This window comes from Canis aureus, chromosome 32, assembly GCF_053574225.1.
Source record: "Canis aureus isolate CA01 chromosome 32, VMU_Caureus_v.1.0, whole genome shotgun sequence".
Classification (NCBI taxonomy): domain Eukaryota; kingdom Metazoa; phylum Chordata; class Mammalia; order Carnivora; family Canidae; genus Canis; species Canis aureus.
Window position 1 is genome coordinate 33036924 of NC_135642.1, and position 19711 is coordinate 33056634.

Sequence of the window (19711 nt, forward strand, 5' to 3'; positions counted from 1 at the left end):
GGGCAGAGGGAAAGGTAGAGAAAAAATGAGAAAGAATCTTAAGCAGGCTCCACACCCAGCATGGAGCCCAACATGGGGCTTGATCTCACAACCCCGAGATCATGACCTGAGCTGAAATCAAGAGTTGGACTCTTAACTGACTGAGCCACCCAGGTGCCCTAAGACTGCTATCTTTAAAAAGCCCTGCTTGTAATACACACTGGCCCTTGGCTAGTATGTAAACAGTTTCCTACATGGATACAAAACTTTTCCTAAGTGATAAGGATAGCTACCAGGTATACAGTGTTTGAACAATATGATTTATGCTGAGTACCTGCTTTCCTCTTGGGAGTCTGGAATTCTGGTACATGTGAGGCAGAGCATACCCTCATGACAAACCTTCAGTAAAAATCTTAGGTGCTAAGTCTCTAATGGGCTTCCCTAACACATTGCACACATGCTGCTTCACTTTGTTGCTGGGAAAAGTATATGTTCCATGTGAGCCTTCATGAGAGGGAGAAAACATAAAGAAGCATGTATATGGATTCCTTCAGATTCCACCTGGTCTTTTCCCCTCTTATGCAGCTTTAAGTCCTTCCTGGATGGTCACAATAAAATCTTAGTCATAAGTACAACTATATACTACATCCTATGAGTTGTTCTACTAAATCTTTCAATATAGGAGTAATCTTGGGAACCCTCAACACGGTGATGGCAACAAGAATATTCATTAGTACTGACTCATTAAAATATAGTTACAGTGTTATTTAAAGAAAAGGGAGAGAGAGAAGTGGGAAAAGACAAAACTTTGGTGTCTGGTAGCTATGGAGTTACATGTATTATGAAATGGCAAGTGAACTGCTATCTGTTGGGAGAGATGAAAGTTACCTATGGAACTCAAAATAATAGATTCAACCACAGAAGAGTTAGCTCACTCGTCCCATGACTGCTTTTGGCTTTGTTAATCGAAGTGAGAGAAAAAAAAAAAAAAAACGGTAAAATTTTCACAAATTTTTCTCTTGTGGGTGGAAAGACAAAGGACCCCGAACATCCCTATAAATGGGCTTTGTTTGGGCCAAAGAATAAAAATCAATTTGCAATTGTTTCTCCTCTGGGTAGGAGAGCAAAGAGTTCAAATTTCCCTAAAGGTGAGTTCTGAGTTAGACCAAAAATATTGGAAGTGTAGTTTCTATAACTGATGATTTTTTGCTATGATTTTTGCTTATTGGAGCCTCTGGAAAAAGGGAGACAACATATGAAGGGTAATAATTTCCCGATAGAGATACCCAGGTATGTTTTCAAAGTTTTAGAAAGCAGTCTTCACTTGCAATTGAGTTCATCAGTAAAATCTGATGTCTGATCCTAGAGGCTAATGATTTTCTAGCCTAAAGTGCATAGTTCTGACTGGCTAAATTTGGACTCAAGGACTGACACAAGGCATAAAGAGCCTAGAAAAGCCTTGCTTGTCACTTGGACCTGAAACACATCATTTTGGTCTGACAGCCTCTAGGCTTCAACTGCTGCCAAAAAAGTTATTAGCTTTTTAGAATCCTGAATTTACAGATTTTTAAAAAAATATTTTATTAATTTATTTGGGGGGGGAAGAGAGTGCGCGCACAAGTGGGTAGAGAAGTGGGGGAGAAGCAGGCTCCATGCTGAGCAGAAAGCCCGATGTGGGGCTCCCTCCCAGGACCCTGGGATCATGACCTGAGCAGAGGCAGACACTTAACTGAGCCACCCAGGTGCCCCTGAGTTTATAGATTCTAATTGTCTGGACCTGACTCTAAGCTAAAACATGATACTGTCTGCCATGGACTGTTTCGACAAACATGAGCTGTGTTCATGTAACATGTTCCTTAAAAGCAGGAACCGGCCCAAAGAACAAAACTAAAATTCTGGGACTGTTACCGATTTAGGACTCCTCTATGGAGCCACAAACTATGAAAACATCATAGATTCTGGCTGGAGTATCCAGGTCTTGCAGATGCCCCTGGGCTTATTCTTTGATGGAACCATCTGAATTTGAGCTAATTGGCTCCACATTTCTGACACAGAAATGGATTAAACTCCTAACTTGCGATTCCTGCTAAAAGCTGTAGTAGGAGGAAGGTGTATCACAGGGAGTAGGACCTCGCCATCCATTCTTAATCAACTGGACTTTCAACCTCTTCTTGGGGACATCCCACTGCTGTTGACTTAATATGTTCAGCTTTTTGGATTACTTGCAGTTTGCAACAGACTGATTCTATTCATCTTTCTTCTGATACATACATCTTAGTAAGGCTTTTTATTAAAAGAAGTTCTTCTAGAAAGAGATTGATCTTTTCTAGGATGCCCACTGGATAAATGATTAGGATAAAACAGTTAAGAGGTTTTAAAACCTATTTTTAAAAAAAAAATTTTTAACTGGGATTTTATCCTAACCAATTACCTGACTAACTGTTCTAGTTAAGTTGTATGAAAATGTTTTCCTGTGAAAATTCTTTTGTCCTTGTACCCAACCCCTCTGGACAAAAGGTCTAAATGAAGGTTAAAAAATGACCAGAAAAAATCTGAAGTTTTAATTACCAAAGGGGACATAATGATTTTAGAATAAGGGAGAAAAAAATCCAAAGATCCCAGACCCTTGGGAAGTGTGAGGAGTGGGGAGAGCATTAATGATCTTTGTTTTTCAGAACTCTTTCTCTCAGGGGAAAAAATTTCACTTTGCCTTGAAGGCTGCTGTGAGTACTTCAAATTCAACCTGAATGCTGAGCCTCCTCTCACAATTGATAGATTATCAGAAATAGGGAGTGGCCCTAGCACCTGCACATTCCATAGCACACCTCTAGATGTCATTATGCTCTTGAGGCAGATAAACTAGTATCATAGACAAGTAAAACCATTTAACTGCTTTTATGCAGTCCCACTGATTCTAAATTATTCCAACTATACTGGGAACAGAGGATAGGAGGTACCCTTGGTGGAAGGTCACTTTGGAGCCCTGTTAACTTGTCCTGTTTAACTACTATACATCCTGATTAGGGGTATCCTAAGAATTACAAACTCTTTGTTTCCAGGTATAGCACATACGCCTTCTAGAATTGTATTTTTCTGTGTGTGCACCCTATCATGAACACTACCTGAGCCCTGGACTGGCCAGAGTTGTGTTGTGCTGAACTGATGTCTAAGCCAGTTAATATAAAAACTTAAGGACAGGGATCCCTGGGTGGTGCAGCGGTTTGGCGCCTGCCTTTGGCCCGGGGCGCGATCCTGGAGACCCGGGATTGAATCCCACATCGGGCTCCCGGTGCATGGAGCCTGCTTCTCCCTCTGCCTATGTCTCTGCCTCTCTCTCTCTGTGTGTGACTATCATAAATAAATAAAAAAAATTTTAAAAAAAATTAAAAAAAAAAAAAACTTAAGGACAAATCCACATGGCTTTTTATGACAGACCTTTACATTAATGGGATTTGTTTTAACTAGCTAAGTCTAGGATCCCCTAGGAAGCATAAGTGAAGTCAATAATACAGGCTGTTCTCACCCCGCTGCTTATGGTCCTACTGATAATATTATTACTGTAAAAATACTGTGGCCAAGAGCAGCAGGGTAGACTCTGCCAAAAAAAGAGGAGTTAAAATAACAGAGACTGCCATCCTTAGAAAGTCCTGCTTCCATTGCTGACCCCTGGCTAAGATTTGGAACTAGACTGGTAAATAGTTCCCTCCACTGATAAAAACTTTATCCTAACTGATAAAGGATAATTATAGGCTGGCTCATTGTGTCTAGACTCTTTTGTATAGCAATATCATTTAGCATAAACACCTGCTTTGCCTCTGGGAATCTAAAATTTTAGTATATGGCAGAGGGTATGTGACCAGCACCCAATAAAAATCTTGGGCACTGAGTCTCCAATGGGCTTTCCCAAACAGAAACATCACAGAAATTACTGTATTTTCATGGCTGGGTAAGATCTGTGTGACTCCTCATAAGAGACATCATCATAATTTTTTTACTGTTCATTTAAAAAAAAACTCTGAGATAACCTGAGAAGAATTTATAGGAGTTACAAAATAATAGAGTTCTTGTATACCTTCGTTCAGTTTCCATTTATATTAACATCTTACATAGTGATAAAATATTTACATACAATTTTTTTTTTTTAAAGTAATCTCCATGCCCAATATGGGGACTGAACTCATGACCCTGAGATCAAGAGTCCTATGCTCTGGGACGCCTGGGTGGCTCAGCAGTTGAGCATCTGCCTTTGGCTCAGGGAGTGATCGCAGAGTACCAGGATCAAGTCCCACATTGGGCTTCCTGCATGGAGCCTGCTTCTCCCTCTGCCTGTGTCTCTGCCTCTCTCTCTCTGTGTGTCTCTCATGAATAAATAAATAAAATCTTAAAAAAAAAAGTCATATGCTCTACTGACTGAGATAACCAAGGGCCCCTACCTATGATTTTCAAAAAGTCTTTGATATATTTTTTTATAAGAACCTGGGGGGAAAAGGACTAAAAGACAAAATGCTAAAAAAACTACTTGGAATTCTACATACCTTCCACTGATAGCATCCAGAAGTTACTCCAGTTGATGCCAATCCATATCCTTTTCCTCCACTGCCATGAGTTAAAATCTGTCCATTCTCCACTAGGCAACACTGAGCTTTCTCTGGGTCAAATGATACTTCTTGTATAGGAAGATTCTCATCTTCTTCCTCCAACTCTCCCTGCTTCTACCAAAAAGGAAACTGGGTCAGTACTTTGGGATAATCCAGATCTCAGTTAACATATATCTTAAGACTCCTTGGTTTGAGTCCACAAATATTTATTAAATATCTACTATGTACCAGGTACTGTGCAGGCAATGGGAACACAATGATAAATACAGCATGGTCTCTGCATAAAGTGTACAGTCCAATTAGGGGCAGAGACATAACACAAGTACTGTGAAAGAATAACAGAAGTTACATAACTAATATATCAGAAACAAAAAGGTGTCTAAACATGCTTGGGAAAGATAAGGAAAGTATTCAAAAGAAGATGACTTCTGAGCTGAGTCCTAAATAATGAGAAAGCATCCAGCAGCTGGTCAAAGAAGAAAAAGGCACTTAGGGCAGTATGTAAAACATTGTGCCAAAGCATGGAGGTACAGCATAGTTCGGTGATTTATAAAAACTGCAAGTAGTGTGGAATGTTTGGATGATGTGACTGACAGAAAAGGAGGCTAGAAAGAGAAAAAGGAACAAAATCATGGAAAGCTCTGAATGCCATTTAAAGTCTGAACTTTACTCCATAGACAACAGGAAGTGCCTATACAAATTTATATAAAGGTTTTCTCTAACCAGATCTGTGTTTTATAAACATTGTTTTACTAGGGGTATGTAGGATGAAGGCAGAGAGATCAATCGGAAGATTACTACAAGATTTTGGGTAAAAACCAGTGAGGACTTAAATTTATCAATTCATTCAATGAGTATTAAGCATCTACTATGTGCCAGGCAGCTATATATATTCAGCAGTGTATTAGATAAGGTCTCTGCTCTCATAGAATTGTTCTATATATATATCTATACACACACACACACACACACACATACATGTAGAACTTAGAACTTAATATTTTAGAAGGTAGAGACAGAAGATACATAAAAAAAATATCAGGTATGTGCTATGTTGAAATTAAAGCAAATGATGTAACAGAGTTTGTGACAACTAACTGTAGATTGAGGATCAGGAAAGGGCATTCTGAAGAAGTGATAATTAAGTTGAGATCTGAACAGTTAAGAAGTTGATGTCTGAAAAAACCTATCTGAAGGAAGTCTTCTAGGTAGAAAGAATAGCCAATGCAAAGCATGAAAGAAGGAACAAGCTCAGTGTAATTCAAGAAACAGGAAGAAGACAAGTTGTTCTAAGCGTAGTGAGCAAAGGGGAAAGAACAAGTAGTTCTAGAATTTATCACAAAAATGATAAGAAACCATTGGAGGGTTTTAAGCACGGGACAACATGGTATGATTTATAATTTAAAAGATCACTCTGAATCCCATGCAGAGAACAGACTAGAGGGAATTAACAATGAAAACAGAAAGACCATTTAGGAAGACTACTGACTAGTTCAAGCCAGAGATAATAGTGGCTTGGAACAGGGTGATGGTAGAGGAAATGAGGAGATGAGCAAATTCAAGTTCAGAAAGACCATTTAGGAGACTACTGACTAGTTCAAGCCAGAGATAAAGTGGCTTGGAACAGAGTGATGGTAGAGGAAATGAGGAAATGGGCAAATTCAAGTTCTATTTTATAGAGGAAACAACAGGACTTGGAGATTATACAGATAGAGAAAATGGGGGAGGGGGAGTAGTGACAGAAAGAGGAGAATCAAGGGTGATTCCCAGGCTTTTCAGCTAAGTCTCTAACCAGAAAGATGGGAAAGCTGGGGAAGGAACAGGATCTGACAGAACTAAAAATGCTATTAAATATGAGATGCCCACTAGACATGTGATAAGGCAAGCAGAAGGTAGGTATTAAGCCCAGAATTCAGGGAAAATGTTAGAAATGGAACTAAAAATTTGGGAAGCAATGGCATATGAGTCTGAATAAGGCTTTGTTGGGTGCAGGAAAGGGAATGCAGTGATGGCTGAAAAAGAAGGGGTCCTGGGACCAAGATTTGGGATACTCCAATACTTAAACAGATGAGGAAGAACTAATAAAAGAGAATGAGTAAAGGCCATTGTACTGAAATAGAAGGAAAATCAGAAAAAAGAAAAAAGAAAAATTGTGGACTCATGAAAACCAAGAGAAAGATCAAGGGAGCAACATGAATGGATTTAAGAGCTGTTTAAGAAGTAAAATCAATGAGGCGTAGAGGCTACACGGATGGGGAGGCATTAGGGGAGTCAAAATTCCCAATACAGGTTTGGAACGTTATGTGAATGGTAGTATTACCAATTAAAAAAATGGGACAGAGAGAAAAGTAAAAAACCTTGATGGAGAGATACCTGGGCTGGCATTTAAGTTTGGAAGGCACTGCATTTAGATGAATGAAAATGGTCCCAAGTTTATCCAAGACTGCTGGAAAAGCTAAGACTGGAACTCTGAGGGACTGCAGTGTTTGGGATGCAGGGAAGGAAATCATGTCACCAAAGAAGAGATACCTCTGGAGGGAACCAAGGATTGGCAGAGGAATGGAGGCGTAGGAGAAGGTAGTGTTTTGAAAACAGAAGGCTAGAGTTTCCTGAGATCAAGTAAGATGTAGACAAAAAAAGGGCATCCTGTATTTAGCACTTAGCACTTTTGTCATTTAATTTTGGTGCTTTGATGGAAGATCAATAATTGAGGTAAAGAGATAATGAGAACTAAGGAGTGGCTACAACATGCATAAAATTACTCTTCTGAGAAGCTTAGCAATGAAGGACAAGTGAAAAGACATGGGAGGCTTCTGGAATAAAAAAGGCGGTTTGGGGAAGGTGGGGATGAGAAATGTTTATAAGCTGAGAAGAAGGAACCAGTGGAGGAGAAAGTGCAAAGAGAATATACAATAACTGATAGAACAAAGTCCCTCATAGGAGAAGTAGTCCAGAGACAGGAGACTGGATAGTCACCTGTGCTATCTAAAAATACTGTTTTGTAGAAGAATTGCTTACCTGTGACTTTATTTCTTGTTCTTTTTCCTTTATCTGAATAGCATGTTTGGCCTGAGCAATAGGTGTTTCCCACATACAGTCCGACAGAAGGGAAAAGAGGCGTTCAACAACCTATTTATTGAAGGAAAAAGAATGATAAAATTTGTAAAAGGTAATTTTAGAAAAAGTAAGTCACGTAATTGTACTATTAAGTCAAATGTAAAATTTGATTATATGAATGTCCAACAGCTACTCTGGGTGGTTGTAAGTTAAATGTCCTGTTTTAGAAGGATCATTAACCCACTTTCTAATGGGTTCCATTGCTCTCATGTTTCCTCACTAAACAGACCTCTAAAGAGGCCGTGCAACCTCATACACTGCTCTTCTAGAGGCCCAACTAGGGTAAGAAATTCCACAGATTTTCCTTTCCTTCTGACCTTCCAAGTATTCATTATCCCCCTAACTCCACACACCCATAACTTAATTTCTCCTTCTCCTTGCTTGGAAATGAAATAATAAAACAATATCAGAAGCAGAAGTTTTGCTACTGATAAATAACACATTTACAACTGAAGAGACTATAATTTAGATTTTGGGTAAATTATGTTACAGATGTGAAAATTTCTTTTTTTTTTTTAAAGATTTTATTTATTTATTCATGAGAGACACACACAGAGAGAGAGAGAGAGAGGCAGAGACATAGGCAGAGGGAGAAACAGGCTCTCCTGCAGGGAACCTGATTCAGGACTTGAACCCAGGATCCCAGGATCACGACCTGAGCCAAAGGCAGATGCTCAACCACTGAGCCACCCAGGCAGCCTTAAAAAATATCTTCTAATAACTTTAAAAAATAGAAACCTGAGCCATTTGATCATCTTCTACTCCAGATTCACAAGCTGGTAGCACAGCTTCAAGGACATGAAGTGCAAGGAGCCTTGTTCTTAGGTTACCAACTAGAGGAATACCTGGAGGGGAGAAAAGACATTTTCTTATTATCAGTGTAACTTACATTCAAAGCGTAAATGAACTCCTCGAATAAAAATATCTGAGGCTCCTAAGCATTTATGGGTGGAATGGACTACACAATTATCACAAGAATTCTGGACTCATTCTATACCCACTAATGTACATAAATATTCATGTTGATTTCTCAGTTTTTATGTATATACATAAGATTTATTTATTAGAGAGAGAAAGAAAGAGAGCAGGGGGAGAGGCAGAGAGAGAGAAGGAAAGAGACAATCTTAAGTAGATCCTCTGCTGAGTGCAGAGCCCAAAGAGGGGCTCAATCTCATGATCCTGAGATCACAACCTGAACCAAAACCAAGAGCTGGACACTTAACCAGCAACAGCACCACCCAAGTGCCCCTTTATTTTTTTTTTAATATCTATCTATTTATTTTCAAGAAATAGAGTGAGAGAGAGAGAGAGCACGCATAGAGGAGGCCAATTTTTATGTATGTATAAAGAGACTAGCACTATAATAACTACTGTGCCAAAGACTATGCTATGTACTTCATACACATTAACTTTTTGATCTTCACAAACCCTACATCATATCCCTATTTTACTGATGAGATAATCAAGGCTAAGAGAAGTGAAGTAAGGTGACCATAGCTCAGCAAAGGTAGAATTTTAAATAGGTCTGCTAATCTCTAAAGCTCAGGCTTATTATACTTTTTCATGGCTTTTTCTCCATCCATGCACTGACTGCCTCCCAGGGATTGTTAGGATTAACGGGAAGTTAACAGTTTGTACTTTTCTAAAGTAAGCAAAGGTAGAGGCAGAATAATGATGCTCTTTTTTTTTAATACCTTACTACCTACCACTACAAAATCAGTTAAAAGTAAATGAATATCTGATTTTTTTATGCTAAGACTTTAATATAGGCTTCATCTTATTAAATGAGAAAAAAAGCTGTTACAAGTTACTAGTTAAGAAAAACTAGCAAAGTGTATTGAGAATATATACACATAAAATAACATGTATCATGGAAAGTTAAATGATGTTTTAGCATATTTTAAAAAGACTAGGGATGATAAAAAGTTCCGGAAATGGAGAGTAGGGATGGCTGAACAACACTATGAATGTACTGTCACTATTTACACTTAAATAATTAAAACTGTAAATTTTCTTATATTTTATGTAACTGTAAATTTTATGTACATTTTACCATAATTTAAACAAAGACTAGGAAAGGATTGACAGACTCTATGCAAAAAGACCAGACTTTTAGGCTAGATCTGGGAGTTAAGCTTACTACACAGAACGCTCACAGCTAGCACACAATCAGAAGTTACAATCAAGACAACAGAAATCATATTATGATGACAGAGAATGGACAAATCAGATCTGCATTTTGATAATCCAAGAAGTGATGTCAAAACTTGCACCAAATTATCATATTAAACAGAATGTTCTCTGCTTATTTTTATTATAGTAATCCAAACAAATAGCGTCAAATTCTTTAGATTAAAACCATAATCTAGTCCCATGCTATTTCCTACTAATGCTTACTAATTTTTACCTCTGAAATTAGATTTTTTTTTATCAAGCATTCAGAAAATAAAAGTCTTGAAATCAAGGTCCAATATCCAATGTTATTCAAGTCCAACATTATATGAATAAAATACATGTGATGTATAAAAATACTCTAAAACAAGGCAAAAGTCATATACCTGAAGAACACTTCTGAGATGCTATATTTAGAAGCACTTCTGTCCATTTGGGGGAAGCCATCTTTGATTGAATTGCTTTTGAAGATACAACTCTGCGAAGAAAAACTAAAAAATCCCCCAGATGCAGTTCGGCTGCATGTTGTTTCCTAAGAGCAGCTAAAGAGTGAAGAGACAAGTTTAAATTACAACCAAAAATCAACAGGAAAATGTCTTATATTAAATAACTTGCATTTAGATTGCAGAAAACTCAAACTTAATTCAAAATTTAAGTTGTCAATTAGCTGTTGAATTTTTTAAATTTAAAGAACAGAATGGGGAAAGGTCAGAAAATAATGCCAAACTTGAAAAAAAAAAAAACATTTTTAACATTTGTATACAGTAATAGTAAGGTTGCTAGAATAAAGTACGTATATTTGGTTTTGTGCATTTTTTTTTTTACTGCTATTATGAAAAGCAACAGTTCTCTATCCAAGTCTCAAGTTCTACAGTAGAATTGAAGGAAATTGTCTGCAAACACCCTAAAATTCTATGAAAATTGTGTATTTGATTAGTAAGAGTTCACAACCTGGATCACATTTTCAAAAAGCCCATGGTCTCCCCCAGCCCAATCAGATTAAGAATCACACCTTTAAAAAACTTTGTGTTTTCAGGTTCTACAAAGAAACAAATTTCTAGGCCTGAGTCTGATCTGCCTGAGCACCAGCTCGATGTGTAAAGATCTTTCATACAAACCTGCCCTGACCAATCTTTCCAGTTCTTTCACCAGCATCAATACCAGACTCTCTCTTGTCACCCCTCATAGTCTCCTCTCCACCCTGCGCATTTTGAGGCCAGAGAACTATCTGCTCTTCCTATAATACACCATGTTCTACCAACATCTAACACCTTTCATACCATGTCAGCTTGGCAAAGTCCTACTCAGAGTCAAGGGGAAGAAGGATGCCAATGAGGCAGTTGCCCAGAATGTCAGTCTCTAGGGGCACTAAAACATATAAAATCATAACAATTTGGAAGCAGGAATATGTAGCACTCCTTTCAGGGAGATCCTGGCATGTCAAATTAAGGAATACAAAGACAAGTCACTAAGAGGAGACCTCAGCACCACGGGCCACACTTAGATGGCCAGGAATCTATCTTCAAAGACATCTCATCTTAACTGGAGGACTTCTGTTCTGCTGAGATGAGTGTGCATGTCTATGACAGAATTAGAACACTGGCAATAATTAGGGACAATTGTACTCCTTTGCTATGTTTCCTCTACATGGTACTCTAACTCTTCTTTACTTAAATGCTAATGAGCAAATATTTTTATATCAGTTTAAAGAATATAGAATTATTATTCTGCCCTGGATACCCGCATATCATTCCAACCTTGTTTGTATACAATCCTTCAAAATCCAGTTCAAAAGCTACCTCTCTTCTATGAGGCCTTCTCTCTGGGTGGAGTTCCTTGGGAAAATCTCTTGTATGAGGCCTCCATTCTACTCTCTATCCTTATTCCCAACAAGTATCTCTAACAAGATACTAAATTATTAAACTAACTGAAATTTGGAGACCTTAAATATATAAAGCTGGTTGATATATCTTGGTAATTCAGATGGTTTCAGTAGCAATAGCATGTTTGAAGTGAAAGGTACACTTTACTTTCAGTTAAGTATTTTAGAGGGTTTGTGGGGTTATTAATAACTGGCCACTGCTGACGAGAATCAGCCTCACTCCCAGCCATCCTCATGAACAAAGATTACAATGGCATTCTCTCTAAGATGACCTGAGAGGAATAGGATATGGATTCAGTCTGCTGTTATACCTGCCAAGATTCATTCATGGAAGAACTGCCTCTTTCTTTTTCTTCCTTTTCTTTTTCCTTCTTTCCTTCCTTCCTCCTCCCTCCTTCTCTCCCTCCCTCCTTCCTTTTCTTTAAGATTTTATTTACTTGAGAAAGAGAGTATGAGTGAGAGAGAGGACAAGCCAAGGGAGAGGAAGAGGGAAAGAGAGGAGCATACTCCTCCTTGAGCAGGGAGACAGACATGGGAGTCAATCCCAGTACCCTGGGATCATGACCTGAGCCAAAGGCAGACACTTAACTGACTGAGCCACCCAGGCCCCTCAAACTGTTCCTTTCTTTACTGGATATGGAAAGGCCCAGTTTTCCTGGGGACCTATAGATTGAGAAGTAACTCTATTGTGTCTTCTCTACTGTCTACCATGTGCTGTATTAAGTACAAAATGGTGAGAAACTATTACCTTAACCACCTTATATTCCTCACTGGAACTCGGGAAAATAGGAGGTGGCATTAAACGCTTGTGTTTATTTTACCATGCCTTGTGAGTCTGCCCACGCTCTTTGTGTAAGTACCACACTCTCTATATGAACAGGGAGAAGAAATTTGCCACAGGTTCAGCTTCTGAAATCAAAAGCTGGTACTTAATCAGACTTATACATCCTCCTAGATGCTAACTTAAAAGATTCAGCTATTTCTTCTGAGCTTCTTGTATTACACTGTTATTATTTGTTGGCATGTCTGCCTCTCTCATTACCCTAGAAGGTTCCTGAGAGTAGAGACAATATTTTATCATTTTTGTATCCACAGGGTATTTCCTCTATTCACTTGCATATCTATACAATATTATTTAAATATTACTTTATCTAATTTTAATATTATTGTAATATTCCAATACTGACATCCACACTCATAGCTCTTACTATGTGCCAGACACTGCTCTAAGTGCTTTACGTGTATTTAATTAATCGTCAAACACTCTTGGGAGGTTGGCTCTATTATACTTATTTTATAGATGAGGGAATTGGGGGCACAGAATAGTTAAGTAACTTGCCCTCTCTCTATCATTCATTTATCTGGCTAGCTAGCTAGCTATCTGGTCCAGAGAGGATTTTAGTGGCTCCCAGAGTTTATTATGGTAATAAGACATTGTAGTTTTGCAAAAATCTTTTAAATAAATGACTATTTTTAAATCTTTATTCCTTAATCATATAGCAGACAAAGGTAGTATTTTTGCTGTTAAGGGTTTAAAGTCTACCAAAACACAATATTCACTATAGTTTTTTAAAGCTATAAGCAGATGGTCATATTATAGCAATGAAGTATACAACAAGGTGATAGGAAACATAACAGCCTAGCAAGAAGTTTGGCTATTACAATTCTAACCTTGTTCCCAAATATGAAAACCCTTGGTCCTAGAGGGGCACTTAAGCAAAGACTATAGTTAAAGATGGGCAGTCAAGATCAAATGCTTAGGAAACATAACCTGGGAGAATCAGTCACCTAGAACCTGTAGATTCTCTAGAGCCAGGACACCCAAGGAGAAGCTGAACCTAGAGAGGGAGCAGTATGGTCACTGCCTCAGGGCTAACATACTCTAGGAATAGAAGTTTCACTCAGAAGCTCAGCTAAATCATACATATTTAGAGAGAAAAGGGGTTTATAAATGAACACATAAAATTTCTTTCAAAAAAATTCCTTCATGCCTCACAACAAAAAGAAGTCTACATTCTAATGATATTCACACAAGGACTCTTTAAACACTTGTGAACAATGACACAGAAAAGGGTTTATGCTACCTCTGAAATCTTTCTTCTCAGTTTCTCCACTGGAGTCAACTTTTTTCTCTTCTTCTTCACCCTCTTCTCCTTCCCCTTCTCCAAAAGAGGCCATAAGTAGTACACCAGCTTGGGACAACAAATTCTTCAACTGACTACAGAGTAGATCCAACAAGGACTGAACTACTTTGGGGCTCAATTTATCAGCATATGTCCTACATGAAGTAACAGGAAAAAATCAGTGGTAATAACACAGCCGGGCAATTGTGCTTAAATATATTAAGGAGACTAGGGGGAAATGGAAATTACTAAAATGTGAAAAGACCAAGTCCCACCATAGTTCCACCGAGACATCTATAATGCTCACCCTGTAGTGATGGCTAGGATCTGGAGCAATCTTGTACTAGCCACTTTTAAAGCTGTGCTAAGTTGGGAAACACCAGTCTTTGGCAACAACTGCAGAGGCTGTCCTAGCATGGTGTCTGTGCCACACAACTGTGACAATACATTTAGTAGCCCAGTGGAAATTGCTAAAGAAACATCCACTGGTTGATAGTGAACACTCAGAGCAAAAACTGTAACCAAAAGGAGACGTTGCTGGGCTTCTACAAAAGAAAGAAAAAAGAAAGAGAACTGAGAATCTTTTTTGAAGTAAACAAAGCATTTACTAAAATAAATCATATTCCAAAATATAAATAGTAATGTAGAACACTATTACATTTTCAAATATTTATTCTCTACCGTAAATTGACCTACTAATGTTAAAACAAAATGTAGAACACCTTAAGTATCTAGCATAAAATGTAACTTATATTTGTGAAGGCAGTTACTCACCAATGTGATGCTTGTTTGCTTGCAGAGCTCTCTCTAGGGTAGCAGACAATTGTTGATAAATTTTATGCACGGCCACCTGGATTTCAATCTGAATATTTCTTTTAGCTGCTCTGATCCCATCCTGAATTATACATAAAGATTTACTTTTTGTATTAGTAACAATAATACCTCCTACCCAAATAAAAGTAATGGCATTTTATATCATTCTGTGATAAAGTCCTATGGTAGTTTTTAATTATTCAGTATATTTTAGTATGTAAAAGCTTTATAATAAATTTATATTTAAATGCTTGACAGTTCTTCATTCTATATAATCTTTCTCCTTTCCCACAAAGCAATTTTTCTTCTCTAAATAGGGAAGACATAAAGAGAACACTTAAAGAATTTTTTTTCAAGCCACCAGAGAAACTAGGTAAAGTGATTAAATGCAAATGCAAATTCTTGAAATCCATCCTCCCAAACACTAATCTCTATCCCAAATTAGATCTATCTCTCTCCAATTTGGCTAAGGGTTAAGAAAACTGAGCCAGCAAAGAATCTATAAGAACAACAGTAAAGATGCTCACCTGATCCCAACTATACTATTACTCAGGAAACTAAACCAATGAGATATCTTTGAGTCATTTAAAAGTCTTTTTACCTTTAAACCTCAATCTTAAACACCAGAACATTCAGCATTATTAAACTGATTTTGTAAAAAAATAAAATAAAATAAAATAAAATTATAATCTGAATGTACTGCAAGGTGTCATCCTCACGACAACAGATCCACCACCCACCTGATAGTGATGCAATCGGCCACTCTCTCCTTTGGCTCCTGCATGTCCCACAGTGCCTAAACCAAAACAACCTGCTAGAAACTGCAGCCTCACAGATGTGAGCAGTGTGGATGACTGGAAGCCTGCACTTGACCTGCTTCCTGCCAGAGAGATGCTACCTTTTTCTTCCATCCCAGACAACAGAACGAGGATCTGGTGAAGTGCTTCTAGACGAAGCTTGAGAAAAGTAAAATAAATATATTTTAGAGTCCTTCCTGAATTGAGACCCAAAGGAATTCCAACATAGATCATGTATTACTTAGCACACAGAAAACTCTGACATTTCTTAGAAATCTATTCTCTTAAACATTTTATTATTATGACTTTTAAAATAAAAATATTTCTAAGACCTCTATAAGCATATGTCAGTATAAAAGAGGCTACACAGGACAACGAGTAAAATAGATTTGGGTGTAAGAGACCTATGTGGCCTTGGGAAACTCATTTGACTTCCTGAATCTCAGTTTTGTCATGTGTCAAATGAGGCTATTACTGTAATACTTTAACCTACTCATAGTTATTGTGATGCTCATGAGGATACATAGGTGAAGGTTTCAAAACCATAAGGTACTATGATTATTGCTTCCTTCACTTATAATAGAGTTATATAGAGTTATATAGAATGACTACTATTTAATCAAGAATTAGAAAAGGTTTTTCTGAAAGATTTCTCTGTGGTTCTCTTGAACATCTGGCTCTACCTTCCCTAGGAATACCCACCAACCTCTGTGGCCAATCAGTCTACCCTTTAAAAAAAAAAAAAGCCTTTTATTTTGAAATAATTATACATCTAATAACTGTACAGAAAAGTTGAAAGATGGTACAGATGTTTCCTGTATGCCTCCCCCTACTTTCCACTAAGGTCATCACCTCAGGTAACTATGTATCAAAACTGAGAAATGAACACTGCTACAACACTGTAACTAAGCCACAGGCTTTATTTGGATTTTACCAGTTTACCCATAATGTCCCTTTTTTGTTCCAAAATCCAATCCCAGATGGCCTGTTATATTTAACTGTCATGTTTCCTTAGGTTCCTTTAATCTGTGACAGTTTCCATCTTTCCTTTGGAAGAGCCATTTATGTATTTTATAGAATGTCCCTCAGTTTGGGTTTACCTGATATTTTCTCATGACTGGACTAGAGTTATGGATTTGGGGGAAAATATCATAAAGTCTTCTTTTCATTACATTATTTTCAGATATGCATGATATTATCATAACTTATAAATGATGATGTTAATCTTGATCACTTGGTTAAGGTAACGTCTGCTGGGTTTCTGCAATGTAAGATTACTAATTTTTTCCCTTTTTTAATACTCTGTAAGCCCTGAGCTACTAAATCCAGCCTCCTTGGAAAAGAAAGGTGGAATGAAGCTCCTGAAAGGAAGAGTATTAAAGAATTTGTGTACAGGTTAAAACCAGAATAATTAATAAATATCTTGAGGAAGATAAGCTATACAGACATCTTATGCCTCCTTACAGTTTTGCTCACTAATTTTAGTATTCATCATTATTACTGTGGTGTTCTAATCTAGCCCCTTTTAAGTAGAGACAAATGGGTCAAAACTGGGGGCTTTAAAAAGCCAATATTTATGCTCACCAGCCAGTCTCACTCTAGTTTCTAGGAGACAAGGAAAGACATGATTAAAGTATCTGGCTCTTGCTAAGAGATGGCAATTAAAAATGTATTTTTGTCCACTTCAAACAAAATACTATACTGTTTTAGTTATGATAGTGACATCAAAAAGTTCAGAAGGAGGAAAGGGAAAAGGAAGTAGAAGAAAAGGAAGTTTTTCCTACTATTGTACATTCAGTGATTTAAGTTTCCACAGTGCCTCATGAGGAGTAAGTATCAACACTTACTTCTGCCCTTAATTGCTGCTGTTCCATTGCAATGATGGAGGCCTGGGGACTTGTAGACATACTTTCTTCCGGTTCCTTAAAACCTGGGGCATTCCCCACATCTCCACTCACAAAACTTACAACATTTTCAATCAAAGTATGAACTCCCAAAGACTTGGTCAGATCAAAATCAGACTCAAAGGAGTAAGAAGAGTTGCATAACCAGTCTCTGCTATGTTTCAGGCGAGCCCAAGAGTCACTCAGGGATTCCAACTGACTATGCAGAGGACCTACATACAAACAGAACAAACGTGTATCAGTGACAACAGGTAGAGCATACATTCTGAAACTAGACGAGGGCTGAGTGCTGCTACCATACCAACTGGTGAGAAATGGACACTCATGTTTGAAAACATGCATGCATTACGTGAATCTGAGCAAAATGCTTTGGTAAAAAACAACAAACAAACAAAAACTAGAGCAATGTAAGAAAATAAAGGGAAAGCCCTGTTTGATGTATCAGTGTCTCTGTAAGCGCTTTAGCAACACGCTGCCACAAGAAAAAGAAAGGCAGAAGCTGCTCTCAAAATGCTTAGCTTAAAATGCTCTGCAGTATTAAACCAGGCCATCATTTATGAACAAAAAAGTACTAGACACTTGGAACACTGCTAGTAAGACCTAACAGTAATAGGGCTTCATCTGATTTAACATTATTTTTGCAAAGAGGACGTTAAAACTGAGCAAAGTGTCTACATATCTACAATGAAACATTACCAAAAAATGAATATAGAAGGGCAAGTAAACTTACACAAAAAAGGAGACACAAACATCACCCTTTGGGTTTCATTAATATAAGGAATACTTTCACTGTGTCATATGCATATTTATTGCAGGTTGTGAAACTCCTATATAGAAGAAGCAAAGTTTCACAGACAAGAATATATGAGATTTACTGTAAAATGGTATCTATTTAAAATTACCAACTGATGCCACAACAGTTGCTAGATAGAATACCATTAGTTTTGCCAGTGGGCATTTTGTAGACTAATAGAGTAAAACGTAAGACAACAAATATGTTAATATGTTTGAACTCAACAATTGTCCAAGTCACATGCCAATATAAATGGTTCAATTCTTACAAGCTTTGTCTTTTTAAATTTAATTCATCTCAGGTACATGAATTAGATTAATCATAATCCTCGGCTCATGATATACTCTCATCATTGGTCCACACGTTGCCTGCTTCTGTGTTTATTTATAATAACTGTGAACACAAGAACTAGAAAATTGGTATTAACTTATATCTACCTATCCAACCTATCTCTCCCTATCTCCTCCTATTTAAGGCTGTCATTATCCCTAATCTGGGTTTATCATTCTTCTGCTTTTATTAATGCTAAATATTGTTTTATCTTATATGTAGTCCTAAGACAAATATGTTTAGTTTTAGTGAGTTTTGACTTTATAAAAAAAATATCATTTTGTGTCATCTTTTCGGGCATACTCTCTTCCATCAATATAATACTGTTAATATGCACTCACGTTATTGCATGTAGCCACAGTTCATTTGTACGAGTGCTGTATAATGTCCTATCATGTAACTATACCAAATGTTTCTATTAGGAATGCATCTTACTGTACCCAATAAAATATGCATTCCAAAGATTATATTTGTTGCATTACTAGATGAAAAAGACTTGGGAAGAGAACTACTTAAAACACTAATGCCCACAGAGAAAACAAATTAAGACAATATTGACTTATTTCTGACTTAGTATTCTGGTGTGAGTAAAACCCAGGACTTCAAAATCAGATGTAGAAATTCAGCTATTATAAAGTAACTAAAATAATTTATAAGCATTCTACTAGAATAATTTAGAATGGCAACAAATATATGGTTTATCTGCCTTCCATGTTTCAGCAAGAATTCTTAAGATTAAAAAATGCTGAATTTTCAGTCTTACTAAGCATGAAAAATAATCTGAAAAACTTCCCAAACTGTATAGCTAAGTATTTTTTCATGTAAGTTAGAAAAGAATAAAGAAATCCAAAGAATAATGTCAAGGATGGATAATGTATTAAATTAAAAATGACATTTAAAGAATAAAGCAGAAGGTAATTTTAAAAAAAGAAATAATCATTTTCCATTCTTTAGGCACCCCAAATTCAGAATCTGGAAATAGCCTTAAGTTACAAATGATAGTTTTTGGCTCTTTGCACTGAACTTCTTTGTTCGATAATAACATTTCAGAATAAAAAGTTCTGTTTTCCAATACTTACAAATTACTTTTCAAAATCAAAAAGATATGTGCAACAAGCTAGTGTTAGAACCACAGAAGTAGGAGAGACCTTGAAAATTATGTAGAACTCAATTTCCAACTGAGGAAAAAGAGACTCAAAAAAT

The 19711-nt window shown here is 37.1% G+C and overlaps 1 protein-coding gene and 1 long non-coding RNA gene across 12 annotated transcripts in view; one reads left to right on the top strand and one right to left on the bottom strand.

Moving 5' to 3' along the window:
• Positions 1-19711, bottom strand: part of HERC1 (HECT and RLD domain containing E3 ubiquitin protein ligase family member 1) — a 184014-nt gene that overhangs the window by 63856 nt on the left and 100447 nt on the right. For 8 of the 9 annotated variants that reach the window (XM_077881396.1, XM_077881394.1, XM_077881393.1 and 5 more), the window contains exons 26-34: positions 17329-17597; positions 15425-15640; positions 14646-14766; positions 14179-14416; positions 13833-14026; positions 10253-10408; positions 8433-8539; positions 7596-7706; positions 4515-4691 (exon numbers count right to left, since the gene is read on the bottom strand). In XM_077881396.1, coding sequence (XP_077737522.1) covers positions 4515-4691; positions 7596-7706; positions 8433-8539; positions 10253-10408; positions 13833-14026; positions 14179-14416; positions 14646-14766; positions 15425-15640; positions 17329-17597 — 1589 coding nt within the window. The remainder of the gene's footprint in view (positions 1-4514; positions 4692-7595; positions 7707-8432; positions 8540-10252; positions 10409-13832; positions 14027-14178; positions 14417-14645; positions 14767-15424; positions 15641-17328; positions 17598-19711) is intronic. The other variant, XM_077881389.1, reaches the window with a different exon arrangement.
• Positions 1-19711, top strand: part of LOC144303354 (uncharacterized) — a 39689-nt gene that overhangs the window by 5756 nt on the left and 14222 nt on the right. For 2 of the 3 annotated variants that reach the window (XR_013370430.1, XR_013370431.1), the window contains exon 4: positions 7637-7746. This is a non-coding gene — a long non-coding RNA (uncharacterized LOC144303354). Of the gene's footprint in view, positions 1-7636; positions 7747-16790; positions 16911-19711 lie in introns of those variants that run through there. The other variant, XR_013370432.1, reaches the window with a different exon arrangement.